The 24787-nt window shown below is 44.8% G+C and overlaps 1 protein-coding gene across 3 annotated transcripts in view; it reads right to left on the reverse strand.

Annotated features, from left to right (window-relative positions):
- Positions 1–24787, reverse strand: part of KIF1B (kinesin family member 1B) — a 157063-nt gene that overhangs the window by 85818 nt on the left and 46458 nt on the right. For all 3 annotated transcript variants that reach the window (XM_066636883.1, XM_066636880.1, XM_066636881.1), the window contains exons 9-15: positions 23716–23781; positions 17362–17437; positions 16474–16552; positions 14965–15107; positions 7857–7990; positions 3627–3706; positions 2195–2270 (exon numbers count right to left, since the gene is read on the reverse strand). In XM_066636883.1, coding sequence (XP_066492980.1) covers positions 2195–2270; positions 3627–3706; positions 7857–7990; positions 14965–15107; positions 16474–16552; positions 17362–17437; positions 23716–23781 — 654 coding nt within the window. The remainder of the gene's footprint in view (positions 1–2194; positions 2271–3626; positions 3707–7856; positions 7991–14964; positions 15108–16473; positions 16553–17361; positions 17438–23715; positions 23782–24787) is intronic.

Raw genomic sequence — 24787 nt, forward strand, 5'->3', positions numbered from 1 at the left:
GTATGGGGGGGGCAATGCGATCACCACAATTATGCTGCTACCGAGAAGTAAAGGCTTTTTAAAACTTACCTGGGGGGTCACTACAGCACTCTAGAAGGTCTAGGGAGCCTGTGACCTCCTCTGCAGCCTTTCCCAGGCCTCCAAAGTACTGTAAAAAGGGGGGGAACCACTTCCTGTTTTTGTTGCAAAACTGGAAATTTTTCTGTTTTTTGTTTTCTTTTTACAGTACTTTTAAGGCAGGGGAGGGCTGCAGAGGGGGTCACAAGCTCCCCATACCCTCTGGAGAACCATAGCGACCCAAGGTAAGTTTAAAAAACCCTTTTCCTCCTGGCAACAATGCAGTTGTGGTGATCACGTTGCTGCCAATTTCTTGCCCATTCCTCTTAAGAGGGAATAGCCTTCTTCCGGGCCCCCTGGTAGGTTGTGACCTCCAGTTTGGGAACCACCGCCCTAGCTAAACCACTGCCTAGCCTAAGAATGATCAATTTCATGCATTACTGTTGCAGAAGTTATGTAATCTGGATGGGGAAAGGTGGGGGTGATCCATTTCACTCACATGACCTACAGCAGTGGTTCTCAAATTCAAAGGGAATTTGAAAAGTGAGGTAAGTACTGCTGGGGGCAGGGGGGTGGCAGCAACGCAATCAGAATGATCATGCTGCTGCCAGGAACACGAGCTTTTTTAAAAAAACTTATCCTGTCTGCAGTGTCCTCCGGAGATGATGCAGGAAGCCTCACTCTGCAGGGCACTCTGTAGCCTCACTCTGTAGGGCAACCCACACCTCAAAACACTGAAAAAAAATGTTATCACGACCCACTTCTGGGTTGCGATCACAAAACCAGACGTGGGTCATTATCACATTTGTCAAGGGGCCTGTGGCAGAGCTTCTTGGGCTGGTGGGTCATGACCTACAGCCTTCTCACGACAAGCTTCTTGCAGAGACTGAATACATCACAGGTTGAAGTCATGACACTATCAACTTTGAAGGCTTTATCATCAGAAGCCACCTTCAGGTTGTTAGGCTTTAAAAAGGGCACCAAATCCAGTAGCTGATAACTAACGAGACATTACTTCTCACATGCTGCAGGACCTATACATCTTTGTGAAGTCAACCACATTTCCAAGGTATTTTTTAGTGCAATCCTCAGTCACCAAGCCCACTACGTAGTGACAGCTCTAACCATAGTCTACATTTTAGGGAAGTAGAATAAAGGTTTAAAGTCTGGACCCAACACAGAAAAGACATATGGCAATAGACATCAAGGAAAAAGAAGATGTGAACGGATGGCATTAACTGGCAGCACAAAGAATTCTGCTACTGGCTAGCCAATCTGGGCTGAACAACTGGTGCAAGTGCTTTGCTACTTAAGATGGTGTCTTGCTGCACTGACATAACCAAGAAGTAAATGGGCAAACTTCTATGAGCAAATTTCCAAGCTATACTTTCCACAAGGCAACCACAACAGCCTTATAGTTTGGACTATACCAAAAGACAATCAGCTAGATTTTCTGTAGACACAGGCTTCTCCTTTTCTCCCAAGAATATCTGTTACGGTACAGTGACAGTACTAACAACCATTTCATCCCATCTAGTTGGCTAGCAAAGCTCTAGCTGGCTGGGCTTGCACAGCAAAATACTGTGAAAATGCAAAAGCGGCACGATACACAGACAGTCCTATCATCAAAGCTAGGAATGATTCCAGAAACGCTTACAACTAGTATCACTCACTAAAGACTTTCCAGGTCATTATTGTAATTGTCATTCGATAATATGGTTGGTTTAAATTTTCCATCAGGTGGCTTGCCAATGAATTTCTTTTCCCATAAGCATATCCATCAGGGAAAAGGGAAGCTTGTACACAACAGCCATTTCAGTGGAAGGTCATCTCCCACTTGCAGAAGGCCTGCTTTAAACCTTATCCTGCAGCTTGAGAAAAGTGAAACTAAAACCAAAGACACTCATCCAACTCCACAACCTCCTGCACAAATGAAAGTGAACTGCAATACAATCTACATTCTATAGTACTGCACGTGTAGGTTCAGTCACAAATAGTTATAGAAGCAGCTACCTTCCTTCCACTCACTGTTCTTTCAATCCGATCCATAGAAGATGTGACAAAACACACCCTTATGAGTCCAGGAACTTGCTGAGTATTGGTGGTCTTTATGAAATAATTCCAAAACACTGCATACCTTTTTAGGTGAGAAAACGCCCAGGGTTCCTCCATCTTCTCGAATGGCAACTCCCATCTCAGCAAGCAAAGCCTCTCTACAGAGAGAAGATGGTAAAAATAATTGAAGTGAATTTATCACGCAGCTACAAAATTCAGGGCAAGTGATGGAGAGAGAGATACACCCCAGTGTATCATGGGGTGGATAATAACAAAACAGAGTGGCTATGGGACATTAAACATTACCCAGTAGCTGCTACAACTGTGAAGAACATCATATTTTTCTTGCAAGGGTGCTTTTGATCTCATACTCCTTCTCCAATCCCAGAATAGCACATACAAAAGCAAAGTTATTTAGAAGGCAGCTAGATTTTTTTACTATAACAGAATCCCCTGGGAACCTCTAACTCTCCAAATGGCTCTGAATTGCTTCGATAAGATCTACCTTGCACTGAAAACTCATGAATTTTCTCTTCTCTAAAGAGCTCTTCAGATTCCAGTGTTCCCTTCTATTGTCTCGATCCCCTCAGCCATACAACTCCGTGTTGCTGAAAATCTTCTCACACCACAGAGAACACCTTCTTCCACTCCCCAACAAATCTCTCCAACTTTACATTAACAAAATGTTTCCTGAGGAATTACAGTCTTACCCAGGTGTCTCCAGGACTAGAACCAGGAATCTTGGCTCTGGGCTCAGCAAGCCATCAGTAGCTTGCCATACGGGGCAGCTGAGCAACGAGCCAGAAGTTCTGGCTGGAGCTTCTTTGGGTTAAGGGTTCCAAGGTTCTAGGCTGGCTACCCAGACTGGCTACTGGACCTCCGTTTAGGAGGGCCTACAGCAACTGGTTGCTTTACCTATAACTGTTGTTCTCTGAACGATTGTGTAGACCCATGCAGAGGAGTTCTATGCGTGTGCAGGGCCTGCCTCCAAAACTTCCAGAGCTTTGGAAGTTTCTGCCCTGGTACTTCTAGAGAGGAGAAATCCACTCTGAAGAACAAATTCTCCTAATCAACCTGCACCCACAACCAGAAAGTGGGGGTGGGGGGAGAGGTAAAGCAAGATAATCTCCACTACATGTGACTTCATGGAAACCGTAAAGAAGGGTGACAGGTTGCTTTGCTGTAACTCTAGTTCAAATGGTTTCCTTCTGCACATCTGACTTCAACTATCTGGGCTCTCTTCAAATGCTACAATTGAAACCTAGAGGGCAAGGGATTGGGCTCAAGAACAGCCCACAGTTCAGCTCTGAATCCTTAGCAGGCCTCTCTCCAGCTAGACCACTCATCTTTCTGCCTAACTACTTCTTCATCACTGACTTTTCCTTTCTCCACTTTAAGAAGCTAACAGTCAAGCAAGAGCTGGCTGGAACCTTGCCCCATGCCTAGATTTTATGCCTTAAGATCTTTTAAAGACCTCATAACTGAAATCGTAGTTGCAATTTCTCGTGTCTAACCTCTCCATTCGAATAGCCTCCGTTTTCCGCAGCTTCTCTTCCCATGTCTCGTTCAGCTCTGCAATTATCTTTTCAGATTCCTGCAAGAAAGAACAACATAAACAGTGGTACGCATGGGGCTATGTGTGACATCCCACTAGGCTACTTGACATAAGTTACTTAAGTTTAGCACAATTGCAAAATGAAGTAGCAGCATAAAAAACAATCTGAAGAACAGACGGTTCAGTTTGCACCTGGAAGACCCCGACCCAATTCCTTGTTCGGTTACAAAGACTTTGTGTGTGGACCTGGCACCTTTCAGAAAGCTCCATTTCATTTAGGAGGTTGGCAATTATATCAGTGAACTTCAAGTCTTCCTTGGCCCTTCTACCTCCATAGCAGGCACCAGCTTGGAAAGTGGCCACTGCAGTTACCTAACTGTTCCTTTTTTTATCGTACTCAAAAAGTAAGAACTTGAGAGCAGGCTAGTTTTTAAGGTGCCACAGCACTCCTGTTTTTTATTTGAGTCAGCAGATTGAATCTGGATTGACTCTTCCCACTGTGCGCCCATGGAACCAACAATGATACTGACCACCAGTTTGAATACATCATGGATTTCAGCCTCTCTGAAACCCTCTGGAGGGGAAGCAAAGCAAGCTGCAACTCTACATGCTCTGATCATGGCTCCTTACACCCCTCTGGCTCAATCTCAGGCCAGGAACAAAAGTACACATTGTCAACTGGGCCAGCTGTCACTGTTCTGCGCTTGGCTAAACCCAGGAACTCCAGCAACATCTTTCAGCCTCAACTCAGTCAGGCTTCCTCTAAGCCAGGGGTGCGCAAACATTTTGGCAGGAGGGCCACAGATCTGAATAAATCTACATAGATTTACATGAATGAGTATATTCGAGATGGAACATATGAATGAATGAAGGTCTTGCAATAGCTCAGGGCCTACAAAAGGCTTTGCACAAAGCAAGGTTGGCCTTTCCTTTGCTGCTGCTACAGCATCATAGATGTGAAAAAGCAAGCAGTGGAGGAAGCCCTCATCCCCCAGCTCAAGCAAGAGGAAGAACAGTTGCCCTCACACTGAGAGCAGTTGTATTGGGCCAGTGCAGGCTCCAGCAAGACTCCGGAGGGCCAGAAGCTCATTGGAGACTAGGGCTCCCTGAGGGCCAGACTGGGAGTCCCCGAGGGCCACAAGTGGCCCCGGGCCGGGGTTTGGGCACCCCTGCTCTAAGCTATTGATGCTGAAGTGAAGGAAATGAGTGAGGCAAGATGCTGCCCTTGCCATGTCTCTTCATGCTGCTTCTCCAGCTGGGACTAGGCTCCTCCTCCCCTCACAGAGGTCAGCAGGAGCCTTCATAAGGGCAAAAAGGGAAAATCACCCCCACAACAACCCAATCATTTTTCTTTGTTTAAATGATTTGCTCTTAGCAGTGATTCTATATCACCTGCTCTGGAAGACTCGTCAGGTGAAAAATGGGTTAGGAAAGGTTGACCTATATGTGATGGGCAAGCCACCCCCCCCCCCAGCAGATGAATGATCCCAAGACTCAAAATAACCCATGCTGGGGCAAGCCATGCAGGCCCTGGACCTTGTAGAAGCATTTCAGTCCAATGCCATCAGCAGTTTCCCTCCCTGGATAATTCTGCCAAAGCCCTTTCTTCAACAGCATGTTCAGCAGCTTGCACACAAACGACTCTTTGTTTCCTCAGCACGGAGGGGGTAAAGGCGTGTTTCTCCCACTCCTGTTACCCTTTTGAATTGATGAACAGGGCAGCTTCTCTAACGCCAAGAGCAGATCTGGGATGCACGGAACAAGGATGAATGCAGCAGAGCGGGAGATGAAAAAACAGGCGGAAAAGATGCCTGAGTAAAAGAGAGCCTTAAGTCCCTTGAGTCCCTTGCACACAAAACAGCCTCTTGGTCTGGGAGTCTACTGCAATTCCACTGGGAGGCGAGATATAATATGCTCATTTCCACGGCTCCATTATTTTAAAGTTCATGGCACCCTCAATCATTAACTTGTCAGAATAGACTGCCTCAGCAAACTGTTCTCCCTCTCATTCAAAGATGAAGATGCTGCCCTGAATACCAATGAGCAAGGGGGAAGACTCACCAACCACCTATCCTAGACACCAAGTGTATTTTTGGATCTGATGCAAAAGCGACACTTACTGCCAGAGCACCAGGCGACCAGAGAGGCAGTGCCGCCATCTCCATGTCAACGGCACCGACTGTGCATGTGTGTGTACATTCATTGTGTGGATGTGTACTAGTCCATCCAGATCCCCCTCCCGAATTTCAGAGAGGGTGAGAAAGCTGGGGGGAGGGGCAGCACAGACATTCAGTGCATAACCAGCCCACCGCCTCACATGCCCAAACACGGGGGAGGAAAGAGAGAGGCCACGGCAAGACCAGAACATAAAGCCTGTCAGTGTTGTGCCCTTTTGTTTGATACGGTCCAAGCCAGCACACAGATTTGGGACAAAGGCCTCTATTGTCTGCATATAGCACGGTATTCTACGTGTCTCACATTTTTAGTTTACAGGTACAGGTCTCAGTGCTCTGCCTTGAAAACATCGGTCAACTGAGGAAGGACTGAAGATTGACTTGCAAAAAGTCTCTCCACTCCCTTGCAAATTTAAAGCATGCGTGTGCCTTGGAAGCCTCTCATTCAATCCTTCTACACTGGGGGATGAGAGCGTCTGTTTTCTAGAAAGGGAAACTTGACACTGACACGTCCTTGACTGAGGGTTGAGAATATAAAGCTGCCCCACAATAAATCAGACACTTGGGGTCTTGCAGTAAAATTAAAACACAAGGAGGGGGATGAGAACCTTTTCCCATCTCCCTGAAGTTGGTTGCACTAGCCATTATTTTCCCTTTCTAGTTCCAATATTGAAAGTAGGCCAAAAATGGAAAAAAAGTGGTTGGACCAGCGGATGAAAGGGCGATCAGGCACAGAAGGGGAAAGGATTCATCGCCCCTTTCTCATGTGTTCCTTCTACTGTCAAATATTCTCTTTCCCCTGCTTCTTGTCAAAAAGGGGCAGACAAATGAAGACACTTGTCTGTCACCTTCATATCTAGTTTGGCCACAAGGGTTCCACCTTTGTGGACCAAAGTTCACAATTTTTCTCAATTCTGACAGAGGAATTTGTTGAGGCGATTCTTCTGTCACCCTGTGGTGAGGGTGATGAGCTGGGCCTTGGTCTTCCCCCCACTCTTGAAGCTGGCGTTTTCTGCATTTTTGGGAGTACCACAATTGCCAGCCCCAGCCTTCTTCTCTAGAGCTGATCAGGAGGGACAGAGTTTACCCCTGGAGTCACACTGTAAGCATGATACGCTTTTTCAAGTGGCCAGACATGGGAGCCAAGTTCTAGAAAGCAGGAACAAATGGCACCGCAGATGTGCATCCTGCAGTTGCATTTGAAGACATTCAAGTCAATCACCAGATCAGAATAGGAGGCCTTTGCATCTTTCATCTGGAGCAGAGCTGGCCTGTGAACAGAACCAGACTTTGGCTGACAAGATGAAAGTTCTAATTCAGTGATTTTCAAACTTTTTCATCTCACAGCACATTGACAAGGCACGCCATCACTTTTCTGACCACTGACAAGGCACACCATGCTGCTGGTAGTGGGCTCAAATCCTCCATCTGCCCTACTAATAAATGAACCTCCCCAAAGTCCCACACCACACCTGCGGACCATCCACGGAACACCAGTGTATCACGGCACAGTGGCTGAAAATAGCTTTTCTAATCCCTTCAAATCCGACTGAGACGGGGACCCCAGCATTGAGAGAGAGCACCTGCTTGGTATGCAGAAGGTTCTAAGTTCAGTTTCTGGCAGTATTTTCCAAAGTCCCTGAAAAAGACCCTTCCTTGGAGAGCAGCTGACAGACAGTGCAGAGCGTACTGATGGAAACGGATCAATGGTGTGACTCGGTAACAGGCAGATACCTAGAAGGTGGCCAGCTGGCTCTCCTAGGTTCCAAAGAGGCTTTCTTGGTACTTGAGAGCTCCTTGAGCACAGCACACCACAGCTAAGTAGTGCACAGAGAGGACTGCTGGAGGGATCACCTGATTTCCAGAACCTGCTCAGCACACCAGCATAAATCATGATACATTTATCACAAGCGATGCGACAGGCACTCCAGCACAAGCAGTGTTCTTCTGGTGCCCCAATGCCTATTATTCATATGGCACGCAAAGGGTGGGAAAAGCACTTGAAACAGTGGTACCTTCAAACGTTCAATGGCTTCCTCTCCTCCGGGTGTAGACATGATCCGTTCCTGGATACTGGAGACTGATGTTAAGCCCACCTGACTACTGAGAGAGCAGGAAGATGGAGATGCTGTGAGGGAGCCCATGGATGCTGTGGAAAAATGGCCAGGACGTTGATTCTCTGATGCTAGCAAGTATCTGTGTTTATTGTTCTGAAAATCTTTCAGATCTGAGAGAGAGAGACAGACAGACAGACAGGAGGGAAGGCAGAAATACAGGAGCAGGGAGAAGAGAGGCAAAGGAAAAAGGAGCATACACATAAAGGGGAGAAGGGGTCAGAGAAAAGGAAGGAAATACCAGTATAAGAGGATAGCACGTAAGCGGCAACACAGACAAGTTTAACAGTCCTAGATGGCAGTTCTGAAACATACTTCCTTCAGTGGACCTTCCCTTCACGCACTGGCATGTCTTCCTGCCATGTGCCCTCCTTACTAGATGGAAGGATGCCATCAACTAAGGGGCAGGGCTTTTTGGTTTACAGATGGCGAAGTCATAAAATGCCTTCTCCCCTTGCCTCTAAAGTAGCTACGATCTTCTCTTGGATACTCAAGATGCATTTCAAGCATCAATTTGGTACTATGGCCAAACCATGTTAGCTCAGCAGAAAGTGGATCAGTGTGATTTAGAGAAAAACAGCTGGCCACAGCTGAAATTTGCCCAGGACTAGTAATTTATTTTTTGGTCAATGATATGGATACAGCAGTTTTGGACCAGCTGGTATCAGGGGAAAAGCTTCCAAAGAAGGCTTTTATAGTTATTCATTCTATTTCAGATGACAGCTCCAGACACCACTGAAGAATGCCTGAAGAGACAAGTAGTGTCCTATCATGAGGGAAACTGAGGCAACTACCTCAGTGGCATGTTTTAGGCAACATTCACGAGCAGTAGTTTGTTTCAATATTTGTTAAGAGACAATGTGGTGTAATGGTTGGAGCATCAGTCTCCAAGGAGATTGTGCATGGCGGGGGGGTGTTTCTGGCTCCAAATCTCCACACGGCCAAGGAAGCTCACTGGGTGAACATGGGCCAGTCACCATCTCCCAATCTAACCTTCCTCATGGGAGTGTTGCAAGGATAACTGAAGCAGAAGAAAAATGTCCACCACCCTGAGCTCCTTAGAGGAAGGTCAAGATAAATGTGTAATTTTTAAACTCAATTTACATATTAATAATGGACAAATTATTAATGCATGAAAGTGCAAAATCAAGCCACCAGTTTGACTGGGTCAGTATTGTCTACATTGACTGGCAGCGATTTTCCAGGGTCTTCAGAACAAAAGTCTTTTTCCAACCTTGCACAGAGTTGGCCAGGATTGAACCTGGGACCTTCTGTATACAAAGTAGGGGTCATCCAATGAGCTATGGCCCAGAATGTACTTTTCCCAACTAAATCCCTCAGTTAAAAGAATGGATTGCAAAGGCCACTCTGGATTTCCCTAAGTGAGCAGATAAAAATTTAGCACTGTCTGCCCAGTATCCTGCATGTCACTTGTTCCTGCAACCCAGCATGGCTAGAGAGTATTCCAAAAGAGGGGGTGACTACTGCTTTGTTGCAGTCACATACACAGAAGTCCCCTGGCTCCTTAAAAACTGGACATTTATAAGCCCTGCAAGACTGAGTCGATGAAGGCTCATGACCTCATAAATGTGCAGCTTTTAATAGAGTGCCACAGGACTACCTATGAAGTTCTGTTGCAAGTTGGTTTGAAAACTGCCATCTGCTAATAGAGAAGTGGGAGGGGGGAGAAGAGATTAGGTAATGAGAAAGCTGCCAGGATGCACCAAGCGGGCAGAGCGAGGGTACAGTTTATTGGATGTCCCATGGCAACTCATGCACTCACAGGGGAGAAGGCGGGGCTTACAATTGCCACAGCCACCGCACAACACGCACAGAGCTGCCTCACCCGTGCGCCATGCATATTTCTCCCACCAAGACACTGCAGCTGCTCACTGAAGAGTTAAAAGTCACCAAGCTGGAAGCAGCATCAAATAAAACAAATAAATGACCACAAGCAGAAACCAGAAGCTGAGACTTAGCACTGCCAAGTATCCAAGCTCAAGGAAATCCCAGACAGATCTCTTCCACTGTGTTTTCGGTCAAATGGCAGGTTAATAGGCAGGGCAGTAGCTCCCAAACTGTAAGCCGTGGCTCCCTGGGGACCCACAGAAACCAGCCAGGGGAGCTGTGGAATCCTTGCAAAAAGCTCACCATCCTAAACAGTGTATAGGATTGCATCCCAAATGGGGAGCCGCTGCCAATGGCCTAGCAGGTCAAGGAAGCCGTCAGTCAAAAAGAATTTGGGAATCACTGAGCTAGGGCCTTAACCTGAGTTACCCAAATCCCTTTGCCAAGCTGCCTGGTTCGCACTTTGAATTGCCCAGACTAATGGGGGAAACAAAACCCTCTTTAACAGTATTTGGGTATTTCAGTGGTTTCTACCTGCTGTTATCTGCTGACTCTACTGTTTTTGTTTGGGGGATTTACTGCTGCTCAATACTGCATTTTCATGGGATGACATTGAGGTTTTACTAGCATTGCTTTTAAACCTCTTGCAGTAAAAGGAGAGACATAATTCTATAAATAAGGTCACTTTCTAATCTCTTTTCAGGTGACCAGGCAAGAAAGTTTCTGTATACAGGAAGAAGTTGGTTCATCTTCCGGCTTTTACTTTTCAGACTTTGGACTCTAGTTTGCTAACCATGGGGAGGGGGGGGGCAAGACCCTATAGGGGGACTAAAGCCCTACTCTTACTCACTGCATATCTCAGCCTGGCTACCAAGATTTCAGCAATGCAATTATTTGCAATAATGTCTAGAAATGATTGCTTTTCAAGGAAAAAAAAACGAAAGCCGAGGTGCTCCGGAATCACATATATTGCCCTGCACAAATTGTTCAAGACAGATATGCATCAGCAGATCCCTCCCCTTTTGTCGTGCACACACTCATGGAGTTGTGAGAATGTGCTTACTTCATGAAGATTTATGGCCTGCCTCCACATCCATTTTCCAAAATAGTAGGCAACTTCTGACCCTCACAGCTCCTCAGTGGCGTAGCTAAGGGGGTGCAGCAGGGGGTACAGCTGCACTGGGCAACAAGTTTTAGGGGGGCAACAAACTGAGCTTGACACCAGTGGCCAAAATTCATACCTTGGTATGTACGAATAATACCATCATGTATTGGAAAGGTATCATTGGAAAGGCAATTTAATGCAGAATGCAAGGAAACAAAACTCATTGGAATATCTGTGTTCTATCAAAAGGTATAGCCAATTAACTAGAAAATGAAAACACAATTTATTTAACTCAAAACTGACCTATGATTGTTCTGAGAGCCAATGAGATATTATGATACAGCATGATACCAATAAGGCAGTGGTTCTCACGCATTTAGCAGCAGGACCCACTTTTTAGAATGAGAATCTGTCAGGACCCACCGGAAGTGATGTCACGACTGGAAGTGACATCATCAAGCAGGAAAATTTTTCACAATCCGAGGCAACCATCCTACCCACATTTACCCAGGAGTAAGCCCCATTGACTATCATTCTTAAAAGAGTATACATAGTAGCTTGTTAAAAGTACACGCCTGTACTTTTATTCCCCCAAATGCAGTCCCATCCCATGGGAGCATCAAGTCTAATATATTAAAATAAAATATTGAAATGAATGGGGACCCACCTGAAATTGGCTTGCGAGCCACCTAGTGGGTCCTGACCCACAGTTTGAGAAACACTGCAATAAGGTGTTAATATGAATCAGCTCTCATTTCCATGGATCATAATACAGTTATCCCTGCTAAATGGGTAAAGAGGCACTTTTTCAAGTGGTGCTCCTCTTATATTTAGCAGGGGGAGAATAACTGTTCCTCTTCACCCCAGGACAGTGTCTCTAACCAATAAGGGTCACACTTTTTATGCATTAATTAAGTTCAATTTTGTCATGGGGGGGCTACAAAATCTTCCTTACCTCTAGGTAGCAGATAGATGCCTTGGCTATGCCACTGGCCGGGGAGAAGCAGCAGAGCAAGTGGGTGGCAAACTGCTGGGGGGAGATGGTAGGTTTCCCCCCAATTTTCAGTTTTTAAAAAAGCCCAGTTTTTAAAAAAGCCCATCACTTCCGGTTGTGACATCACGACCAGGGCATCATTTTGAGCTTGGCTCTGGGCTACAGGATCATTAGCTACGCCACTGCAGCTCTCCACAATTTTGGGGAGCACGCTTGAGGTTTCTGGATGTCTTCACAGCCTTGAAGGCAATCAAATTTCATTTCTGCTGGAAAGACAGTTCTATACAGAAGAAACCATCTTCCTGGAGAAATATAGGACGAGATCAAGGAGGAAGCAGTACTGTCTTACTGAATTATATTCTCCAAGACCATTACCTAATTGCTTTCCATTTTCTGAGCACTTGGAAGTAAATTTAGGAGATACCATTCTTCAGTGGAGATGGGGGGGGGGGGTAAAAAAAACCAAGACAAAAACCACAGCTCTACCTAAATATAAAAGATTCCCAGATTTGGAAGTGCAGAAAAAAGGAGATTTCCAGCTATGTAGGTGCTGGAATACACACTATTTGAAACAAAAAGCCACTGGCTTTTTCATTTACAGCTATTTTCCTCTCTGAAACACACCTCTCTTATTTCAATAAGCTACACATTCTAGCCAAACCTATGGTTTCAAAAATTGGTAGTTCAAACCCAAACAAAACCCAAAATAACTGTCCTTATTTTCACTCTGTCTAGCAGCGCACTCTGAATTTCTCTTTCTTTCTTTAAAACAGGCTGTTGTTTCATGCTTTGCAAAAGCTAACTCCAAAGTGGCAGCCCTCAGAAAGGTTCCGTTTCATGAAACCATGTTGGATTCAATGCAAAAAAAGATTCTGTCTGGTATTTCCCTGCAAGGACTGGTGTGCAAAGCTCAACTGAAAGCTGACCCAGCAAAAGCCAAATTAGCAAAATTATTAATTACGCAATACACACATTTGCCTCCACTTCCAGAGAAATCTCCCAATGGATCAACTGAAGGAGGAAGTTAGGAGGAAAGATACAAGAAGGGTAAAATATTCAGGATAAGTAGCTGACACAGGAAGGTAAGAGAAGACTTGACATTGGATAGAAATTGGTTTTTCAACATACTCAAAACAGTTTATCTGGTTAATTGCAAAAAAAAACAAAACACCACAAAACAAAAACACCCCTCCAAATAACGTTTTAGAACCCAAAGCATAGACCGCATCAAATGCCGTTTCACATTTAAGAGGTTTTTTTCCTTAATCCATTCTTTTTAGAGCAAAGACACATCATGCATACAAAGTATGCCCTTTTCAGTAGCCATTGAGCCAGGAATGTTTGCTGGCAGACAAATAAGCACCCACCGGCCAAAAGTCAAAGTTCAGCATTCATTCTTAAATTCAGAGCCTCTCAAAACTCACCCAAGAAGACTCATTCTCAACCATGCTACTAAAAGCGTCCTCCCCCTCCTCCCAAAAGAAGGAAAAACAAGATCACCACATTGTAAATGATCCTGCACAACCACACTGAGGCCAGATGCTTATGCTCCTGGTGAAGTGTTTGCTCTGTTTCTCACTGAAGGGTCCCAAATTGCTTTTCTAACATTTGAGTGCCAGAATTACACGGAAAGGAAGCATCGTATCATTACGTCCATCAGTGATGCACCTTTCAAAGAGGCCTGAGGTTCCAGTGCAGGATCTTCCCACAAAATTCCGTTATTCAAGTATTCTGGGAGCAGCATGAGAAAGTGCCTCAGAGACATGGCAACCATGTCCACCAGTAACATAAACACTGGGCCTAAATATTGCATGTGTAATCCTGACACATGAAATTCTTTGCATGTTGTGTGGCAACCAGTGGGAACAGCATAGTCAATGCCAGGTTATCCCACAATATGCAGTAGTGCCTGAATCCTAGTTATTTCACTTCTTATCCATTTTTACCACTTCAGCAAGGGAAAAAAAAAACACAAATCTGCTGAACTACACACCAAGGTGCATAAGATGTGCATTAGAGTCTCTGCTCCTTAATACACGAGTACTCTGTAATACACAAAGAGACCAGGGTTTGCACCATGGAACAATGGAGAAGGCATTATACACACCCAGTTCTTCCCAGCAGCCCACAGTTATTTCTGGGTAAGGAAGAGACGGAAATACATAATCTGAATAGGACGTACACTTATTAAGCTCCAATTTTTATAATTCTGTTCTGGAGGTGTCTCCAGAAATTGAAACATGAATGTTGACACAGCCAGCCCGGCTGGCCCAGTGCAATCGCGCCTGCACAATGGACAGGCTGTGCCTGTGTGCAAGTCAGTGACAGCCATCAGATATTTTCTCACAAGTTTTTTATTTTAGAGTTCTACATTAGAGAAATAGTAGGCACTGACTCACCCACACAATGGGCAGATCTAAGACCTTCCAGTGCCTGAGGCAATGAGCCAAAGTCTGCCCCCTCTTTACCTGATGATGCGTCAGCTCCTGAGCCTCCTACTACCTGGACTAAAAACTAAAATAAGCCTCATTCTGGCCATGGGTCCAGGTTTCTCCAATTTACTCAATATCTGAAGATGCAAAGTGGAACCTAAAGGGATATTAGCAGAAAAGGGCTAAGGCCATTGGAACTGAAACTAGCAGAGAAAACCGCTGGAACATGAAGGAAGCACTAGATGGAAAAAACTATTGCTGCAACTGATGTAGTTTACTTCTGGCAGTGGAATCCATGTTTTCTGATGAATCTGTCAGAAAATATTTTACGGTCTCATAACATGAGAGGCCAATCCCTACTGGTTAGCCAAACTACTGGTTGGACCACGGTTATCTTGCTGCCTTTCCCTACAAATGCTCCACATGGAATTCTAGCTTGAAGGAAAATCTGCTGATCAAGTTGCAACTGTGGGAATGACAAGCCCGTGATGAGCCCTGGGGAACACCAGTTCTGCCTCCTCTTCTCCCTCAAATTCACTCAACTGCCTGGATTTTGTTCTGCTCTGAAGCTGGGTAAGGAGTTTAACTCCTACAGCAAGGAATAAACTAGAATCTATTTAATCCACTTACTGTCAATAATGTCTCCGAGCCCTTGAGCACGCAGGAGGTCCTTGAGCCGTGTAACTTCCTCCTTCAGCTCCCGCACCAGCTTAGCGTTGGGATCTTCATTGATAACTGCATTGCATTTGATCTGCTTTGCCCGGTCAGCATACCTGGAGAGTCAAATATAATGGCAGTTGATTACTATTACAAGAGAAGCAGCTACTCTGCTATACACGTAGAAGTCACAACTGAACAGAGTACAAAAGCCTGGGAGGATAGTGCCTTCCTATGTGAATTTAAAGCAGTGTTCTTCAACCTGTGGGTCACAACACCAATGGGGTCATGAAGCCTCATTGGGGGGGGGGGGTTGTGGCAACCTTTCAAAGCCTATACAAGAGAGGGCTTGGATCCAATCCAATAATGGCACTGCCTAATTAAAACTGAGTTTCTGATATAATCATGCACAACCTCTTCTCACTGTCCTATAGCTCCTAAGGCTAGTCCTGGTCAGGTTGCTACCTCACAGGCTGGTTGTGAAGGCACAGGAGGTAGGGGTTATGGGGCAGAGTTGGGATTGGCAGTGGGTTCCAAGTCTCATTATTTTTGGGGGGTTGTGGCACAAAAAAGGTTGAGGAACACTGCTTTAAGGAGTTTAAACTGAAGTCTCTGTATGAACTGGAGACGGTGCTTTCCCTACTTGAGAGCATGTGGTGCAACGGTTAGAGTGTCAGGCTACAGTTGGAAGACCCCAAGATCAACTCCCCACTTGGTCATCAAGTTCACCAAGTAACTCTGGGTCAGTCTCCCTTTCCCTGAAACTGTTGTGAGGACGAGGCAGGGGGCAGCAGGGGGAGAGAACACTGTACTGTACACCATCCTGAGCTCTGCAATGTAATTGTAAGCTTTCCGTGGCCTTGCACCCGCCCCCCCGTCTTTCAGCCCTCATGTCCCACAACACTGCCTGTGCTCTTTGCTTTACTGACTCCCCCACGCTCAACCATCTAAGGGCCCCCTCGCTCTCTCCTTTCTCCTCCTTTCCTCACTGCACCTTATGCTTGAAGCTGCCAACTGGACCACCTACAGGAGAATTCTTTGCTCACTTTCTTCAAATCCCTTCCCGCAACCCATCTTTTCTGAGAAGACTTTGGCACCACACCTTCATCCCATTCCTACATTAACTAAGCTAAAGTACGTGCTACTGAAACAACTGCCTGTACTTCTCCTGTTGGCCCTTACCTCTAACCTCCTTCCTTCCCCATTGCTTCCCTTGTGTCAATATCCTGATTGTGAGCCCCTAGGGGCAAGGATCTGTCTTTTCACTCTACACATGCACCACATACATGGATGGTGCGACATAAGTAAATACATGTTTTTAGCATCCCAATAAGAGCATACTTTTTGGGGGGTGGGGAAGAAGATACCTGCCTCCGATTCACTCTCAGGTTGCTCTCATAACACACAAAACTGCATGCCACACATGAAGGGGCTGGATGCAAAAGGCAGGTAGTCTAATATTTGTCACACCACATTCAGTACCTTAAAGTGCTTAAAGTTTCATCGTAGTTTATATCTGCTGGACTCAAAGCAGCCACCATGGCAGTTCTGGAGTTGCCACCTACAAGGCAGAAAAGATCTGGATTAAATTGGACTTGCCAAGCTTCACTGCCAAGGACCAGTTAAATCATCCAGGGCTAATAATGGATTACAGCAAATTACAAATCTAAGTCCTGCAACAAAGATGCTAGATGTTGACCACAAGAGTGGACTAAATTGGGCATACTGCAACTAAGAAATAAGGGACACTTTAATATAAGCACCAGCACTGTTGAACAGCCAAAGTGGCAACTGTCTGACAGAATGCCACTGTCTCAAGTTTTACGGATAAAGTAATTTATCAGTAAATGAGGGAATTACAAGTTCTTCTTTTCCCCTGATCACAGAAATTGCCATTGAGACCAAATCTAGTCTCAGGAGGCCAGACCGGGAAGGAATCCAGCTGGAACAAGGAATTCTATGAAAGACTAGAACTATTCAATTGTAAGGTTTAGAACAGCCTGCCTAAGTAAACTGCCTTGGATTAAAGTCTGAGGAGAAATCTGACGACCAAAGAAAGGCGGTATATAAATGCTTGTATAAATAAATAAATAAATAAATAAATAAATAAATAAATAAATAAATAAATAAATAGTCTCAGGCTTTGAACTCAACAATCAATTTTTTTTTCCAGAACCAAGAGAACTTCAAGTTTGCTTTTAAAAAATTAAATTAAATCTAAGTTTTTCCAGACTCTAATGAAAATGGTAGTTTACACAATGTCTCAAAGACTGGCTGTGCAGTACGTTACTGTACCTGGGAACAAACAAAAGGTAAAACAAAGAAAGGAAATTGACAAACAGTTTGAAACAATCCTCTACAGCAGCGTACCTAAGTTTTCCCGAAGTAACCACGTCAGCACAGAATCCCTGTAGGGAATAAAGTCAGTCTTCTTCTTCTTTTTACTCTGCAAAGGACATTTAGTACTTGTGTTACTATAAAAGAAACCTGCACAAAACTGTACATAATTTTTCTCTCTTGATACCCCCAAAACTGACATTTGACATCATGTTTTTGCCAAGGTGATTTAATTGCAGTATGACTGAAGACAACAAAGTGTATTAGTATTAAGGCTGCAATGCTTGTTAACTAATCCGCTACCTCAACGAAATGTCTTATCAACAGAAAAGGGTGCTGTGATTAACTGGGGAGAAGATTTTAACACTTTTAAAAAAATACTGCATTGTTTTTTTTAAAGGTTCAGTATTGTGCTTCTCCCACAGGACCCAAGACAAAATGCTTAGATGGCAAGCACTACCTTACGAGAGACACTCTCTCCTGGGTAGAAAGAGATGGAATGCCTCTCCAAAGGTGACACCTCCTGCAAGAGATGTATGTGTGCATCATCTACAAAAAAGATATCCGCTTTTCTTTAGAACTGCAGTTTTGTCTTCACTTGCAAATGGATGCAAATATAACCTATCATTCAACTGGCTAAGATTTCATCAAATCAGGCAATGGCCCTACTTATCCATTAAGATAGCTACCACCATTCTACATGCCGTAATATTCAACTAACAAAGATCTCTAAAAAGAAGCAGAAAGAAAAGGGCAGTGGGGGTGGGGAGGAATATGCAAGACAGAACAAAGCTTCAGGTGGTGGGATCTAAAGAACTACTTCTAGGTATGGTCTAAGTGACTGGGCATGCCCAATAGAACCTGACTCCCCCACTGTAGATGACAGGAGACATCTCCAGAAACTCCTCTCAGTTTAGGAAGGATAGGAAGTCGTCTCAGTTTCAAGAAGGTTGCTATGTGGCAGGTGGGCCTACTGAGTAAGAAACACAAACCTACCAAGAAACCAATTCTGTGGTTCTTTGGATCTTTGACAGCATATTGTAGTTAAAACAGCAATGACTACCTGGAAGCCAGTGGGCCAAACGAAGTCCTTCAGGCATGTTTTGAGGCAAAAATCTAAGCTCAATCTTGCTTATATCGGGGGGGGGGGGGGCATTTTCAGGTTCCAGCTAAGAGTTATTCTACACCTGAAAGTGACACTTCTGAGTTCTAAATCCCTCTCCTGGCTATACCTGAATTCACTTGCTCTGTACCAGCGAAGTTCTTAATGATAAACAGCATCATTTATTATAGAACTTGACCACCCAGCAGTGAGTCAGTTTGCTGGAGCCCTCAGGTCAACGTTTGAAGAACTGAATGCCCCACCACCACACACACACCAAGAATATACAAGCTGTGCTCTTCTGCATACAGAGGAAATTCACCCCAAGAGATCTGTGCCAATAAGACACTGCAAATAAATAAGTGTAAAACTGAGAGGCAAAGTATAATTAGCTGAAGGGGATTTAAACTCCTGACATGGACTTGGCTCTCAGAGAGATGGTAAACCTGTGTGTGAGCTATGTCACTTCAGGTACGAATGAGAGCTCATGTTATTGAAATGTTCCCCTCTATACAGATGTTTCCCTGCACAAAGACAACTAGCAAGTCAGAGAGAAAGTGAGGATAGAATGCTTTTCCTGGGTGTGTTCATTTCCTGTGTGCAGTATTTAATTTTGTATAAAGGTGTATCCAGCCATGTAAAAATCCCCCCTCCCACCTGTGGTATGAAGTACTACCACCTGGACACAGGTTCACCACTACCACTTCAGGTCAGGTCGCAGTCAGGAGAGTAAATCCCAGAATATTAAGTCACCCACGTGCCCTTTACTACAAGCCTTAGCCAACTCTAGGACAGACTTATTTGGACTGCCGCAAAAGGATTAGATTGATGGGATTCCAATTGACTTAGGAATTAATTTTCAGTAAGCAAGGGAAATGCATCATCAGCTGAATTATATTTGAGCTAACATACCGCTGAGTTTTTTTAAAAAGCTAAGAAAAGATTACAACAATAGATGGAGGGGGCCAGACAGATGGAAGAGCACTTAAAATGACTGAGAGCGGGGAGGCAAAAGATTACTGACAACAGGAGGTCAGAAGAGGTCACAAAGCCTTAGGAAACTTGGAAGCCTGAGCACCAGGGAACAAACAGGACTGGTTCTCCTCCCCACCCCAAGTAATCTTGTACCTGCCTGAAGATTACAGGAATTTAGGGACCGTTCACAGAGCAAACATGGCTACAAAGCATCAGCATGGCACAGCAGCTGAAGGTAAATTAAAATTTGGGAGGCCCAGTTACAATACCATCTGGGCTCAAATTTGGATTGAAAAGGGTGCAATACTGGATATACATGATTGGTTCTACTGACTCTCTCTCCTCTACTCACCCCATCCCCTTAGAAGCTGACATGGAAGACTCAGGTTTTGATCAGAGCAGTATCTTTTACAGGAGGCTTTACCCTTTATATTTTCCATATTTAAATTGCCATATTGTATTGGCAACCTTCAGTCTCGAAAGACTATGGTATCGCGCTCTGAAAGGTGGTTCTGGCACAGCGTCTAGTGTGGCTGAAAAGGCCAATCCGGGAGTGACAATCCCTTCCACACCGGGAGCAAGTGCAGTCTGTCCCTGGCCTGTCTCCCTGGCTATGGGCCTTCCTTCTTTGCCTCTTTGCCTCAGACTGCTGGCAAAGTGTCTCTTCAAACTGGGAAAGGCCATGCTGCACAGCCTGCCTCCAAGCAGGCCGCTCAGAGGCCAGGGTTTCCCACTTGTTGAGGTCCACCCCTAAGGCCTTCAGATCCCTCTTGCAGATGTCCTTGTATCGCAGCTGTGGTCTACCTGTAGGGCGCTTTCCTTGCATGAGTTCTCCATAGAGGAGATCTTTTGGGATCCGGCCAATAAATTGCCATAAAACTTGTCATAAGCCCGACAGTGGAGAAAAAAGAAACAGGCAAAACACAGGTACGTGTTTTCTTTCTCCTTTGGGTAGCAATTTAGTTTCACTGAGGCAATCTGGAGCCAGAAAGCAGCACAGAAGGGGAAAGGTTAACCCCAGCCCTCCAAAATTGCCACTAATCTGGTCTAAACTGGAGGCTCCCTTCTTCACAGTTGCTTTTAAGTGAAAAACAAAAGGAGATCCCAATGTGGATCACATGTCTGCTTTAACTTTTACTGAATGGTTTCATATAATTTATTCTGCATCAGCCTCCATTTATAAACAGAAATAATTGTACACCTCACAGGGTTGTTCTGGAAATATCTATATCTACTGAACATGTACTGTGCACTCAGCTGCTGGAAGACAGTAGTCACAGGGAATAAGAGCTACAAATCTCACAGAGAGACCTTGGGAGAATCACACTCTCTCTGCTGAATTTTCCTCAGCAGGATATGTTGTGAGGATAAAATTGGGGGGAGGGGGTGTGACGGCGACACACTTCACTTGTTAGCCTCAGCTCCATGGAGGGAGAGCAAGGCAGAATGTCACTGAAAGGGGACCCAGCAGACTTCAACACACATTGTAAACAGGTCCAACCACATGCAGTGTGGCCGCCAAGTAGAGGTGAAATGGTTGCACATGGCAGCTATTTCAGAGAGAGTTGTTCACATACAAGGACTGCAAGAACATCTGGTGATGTTCTTTGTGCCACCCAAGATATTTGATTCTGGACATTTGGCTCAGCTATGGCCACAAGACACACGAATGCTGCCATTGTGCTGAAGCTAGAAAAACTGTGGTCAGTGGCTAGACGGGATGCTGGCTAGGCACAGACACTGACCCGAGTTCCAGAAAGGCAAGACTGGATATCAGTGTAAAAAGACAGGCTGAGTCATTGGATTCCCACAATGGGCCACCACAAGCACACTTTGCGGCAACAGACATCGCCTGAAGCAATTTAAAGTGGCACTCACACGACCGTGGTCATGTGACCAGCAGACTAAACTCAGAACACTGGCGAGCAATGTTGCTTCATCACAGGCAGGCAGAGGAAGGAATACAACTGATAGATGCCTGGTACTTCTGCACATGAAATCCTGACCTAAGTCATTTTTCCTATTAGACTCATCTGGCTTGTAGCAGCAAAAATTTCAAATGTGAAACAACAGCTACAGCTATATGCAAACCATACTGTGGCACAATAAATGCCCTCTCATTTCAGCAGCCAGAGACAGGATGACAGATTTTCCAGTTTTGCAGAAAAATCAATTCATCGACACAAGTATAGCTGTCATAGGTTGGTGTAAATCATATGTACTTAAAGCTTCACTGGGATGTAGACTTGAAAAGGGGAAAAAAGTACCAACTAAACGCATGTCACTCCTACTTCTAAAGCAGGGGAGGTGAGAGGAGAAGCTACGTTAGTCAAACCAGGAGCAGGGATCCTCTTTACCAGTTTTCAATACCAAAATCCCTCTCCTTGGGGCAGGTCACCTCTGTGGGAGCGCCAGGTCTCCATTTCCAGTTGTAATTCTACAGGAATGAAAATTCACCCTCCTACACAGAACCCCAAAATTGGTACAGCTCCACAGATCCCTGTTCCTGGTTTTTCCCAGCTTGATGACACCTAAGTTTACAGACTACCAAATTTCTAAATTATCTCAGGCTACTCTTCCCATCATCATACCTTGCTGGTGCAGTTATCCTAAATTTGAAAGCATTGAATAAAGAAAGGAAGAATAAAAAGGTAAGTTTGTGGAACAAGAAAAAACAAATTTAAGTTGTCACTGCAGACTGAGATATGCATCCAGTGTTTTTCCAAGGAACCAAATCAGTGAGTCTCACATGAACAATAAAAACTGCTAGATGCGCGGTCTTATAGGCAGCTGTGAAAAGCTGGTGTTATTGGTTGATCTAGAAACAAGTGTCAGTGGTAACCAACGACATTTGTTCTAGAAGCCTAGAGTGTCTCTGGGTAGAAGGATTTACCAACATTAAAAGCCTCATTAAAGGTTAAGAAGCCCAGTCTGTTTAGACTGGAAGAAGGGGAGGACACTGTCATGTGTAGGAAATTTCAGGGCTGGGCACCACACATTATATTCCCCATGAGAAAAACATAGCCATGTGCAAGCCGGGCTTTAACTATCCAGAGATGGGCAGAGAAAGTTGAAGGGGACTGTAGCAACCTCTCTTTATCCATTATTTTTCTCTGCTTATATTAGCTTCCTATTTGCATTAAAACATTTTCTTAGAACACAGGTTCCCAAACTGAGTGTTGCACCAAGTCGCTAGGGGCATTTCTGGCACTGGCCATGCACTGGCCAAGCCCTTCAGCAGCACAAGAGATCCCAGGGCAGCTTTGGATTTTTTTCCAGGTGCAACCTGGAAGTAAGTGCCCATGGTGTTATTACATCACGCACCACTGCATTGTTGGCACTTACTTCCGGATTTCACAACCAGCAGCAGGAGTAAGGCGTCACAGGTCTGGTAAGTTTGGGAAGCGTTGTCTCAGGGGTTAAGTGGGGGGAAAGCAGGTAAAATTACCTGTTAACATTTCTGCCCAGCCCACTAGTGTACACATTTGATTCCCGTTGCGTATACACAACCTTGGGCAGAAAAGGCTTACGGAGAAGTAAGAAAAGCATTAACAGCAAGAAAAAAGCAGTTGGGGGCCCCACAATCCCTTCCAACGTTCTCTGTCTTAAAGGGAGCATGAAGCATCTCCAAAGTCAGAGCCTGCTTTACACATCTCTGCCTCTCTCATGAAACATGTAGCCAGGTTCTTAACTCTGCTCAACTGAGAGGTGGGACAAGAAAAGCCACACCCAAAAGAGAGAAAAGGTCGCTGGGAGAAAGTGGCTGAGCCAAAGGGGGAAGTACAGGTCACAAGGCAAGCTGAATTCTCTGAGGAGTTCTGCCTTGCAAATTAAAATATGTCAACAGCTCTGTGGTAGTGGGGAGAACTGGAACACAAGGTAAACATATAAAACACTTTTGCAACACTGCAAAAGAACTGTTCACTCATATCTCCATAACCATGTATTTAGGGGCTACATGGAGGGGAAGGAACCACCTGTACATGCAGACCATGCCCCCAACACCTACACACTGGGTTCACACATAAGGCTCCACCATACAGCCAGGAACCATGGTCACACTAGGGTTCAGATTTTGTAGATGCACGGAGAGTGCCTAATACAAATGAACATCTTACATTACTACTAAGACTATGAACAGACATCAGTAGTCACTCTGCTAGAGCGCTAGACTCTGTAATATCCAACCATGCCCTTCTGAGGCAGTTCACCTCTCTTGATGTCTCAAGGTGTTTCTAGGCCCAAGGAGGGCTTCTCAAGTTCACATTCTTCAATGGCCTTTCAATGGACATTCTTCAATCTGGACTTACCACTTCTGCCAACGCTGAAATTACTTTTCCCAATGTAGTGAGAGACTTGTTGATATTTGCTCCTTCCTGGAAAGGTAATTACATATACAGTTTTTGAAGTTGAAGTTATTGAAGTTATTATAAAGACTACCTCCCCCCCACGTTCTAAAGCAATTGATGTTCTCATCCCCCTCCTTGCAAGAGTTCAATCACATGGCTCCTAAGTTGCAAAAACGTGATCCTGTATTAAAGACTCACATTCTTTCGGTTCTCCCTTTCCATGCACTGAACTAAGATCTGACCCTCATGTCAGCCTGCTGAGAGTGAGCTGGCTCAAGCCTACCACCTGTGTTCTGGGTTTTCAGGGAAATTTTGAATCTGAAAGTTTTCAATATCCTAATTCTACTGGGATCCAATCTACCACATTGGCATTATGAGCACTTTCAGGGTTTCAATTACTCCTCTTCACAACATAATCATGATTACAAAAAGACCATGGGCAAGTGAGGCACTTGATATTACACGGTTGGGCAATAGAATGGAATCTACTGGTAGATCACCAGATGACTGCAGCAGGTCAGCATGGGTTTGTGACTAATTGTTTGCTAAGTAACCAGGATCTGGCCCCAGCTAGAATCCCTGATTTTTAGAAACTCAGAGTTGGATCTGTGATGTATAGGCAGCTCATCCTGGTCAGTGTGCAGCTCATGAGTACAAATTTTTGAACAGTGTAATTTTTTTACTCAGAAGTAAGCCCACTGTGTTCAGTAAGGCTGTAATCCTATCTTACTCACCAGAAACAAACACCTCTACTCATGGAATACAGAGGATAATTTGCTCTAGCCCACAGCACTATTTTGCACCTGGCTCCAGCTGACAGACCTTGGGATTGAAAGCAAAACCTTAAGCAGATCCCAAAAGCCTTGAGGGCCAACTTGCAGCATAAATGAGAGAGATATTTAACACATCTGCTTTCCAGGGACAATCAACCTGACCCCCTATCAACCACAATGTTTAAGCTATCCAAACTGACTGGCAATTGTATCCATTTTCATGTTACTGATTCATGATATGGAACAACACACTTTTAAAA

Source organism: Tiliqua scincoides, chromosome 9 (assembly GCF_035046505.1).
Source record: "Tiliqua scincoides isolate rTilSci1 chromosome 9, rTilSci1.hap2, whole genome shotgun sequence".
In the NCBI taxonomy this organism is placed as follows: Eukaryota; Metazoa; Chordata; class Lepidosauria; order Squamata; family Scincidae; genus Tiliqua; species Tiliqua scincoides.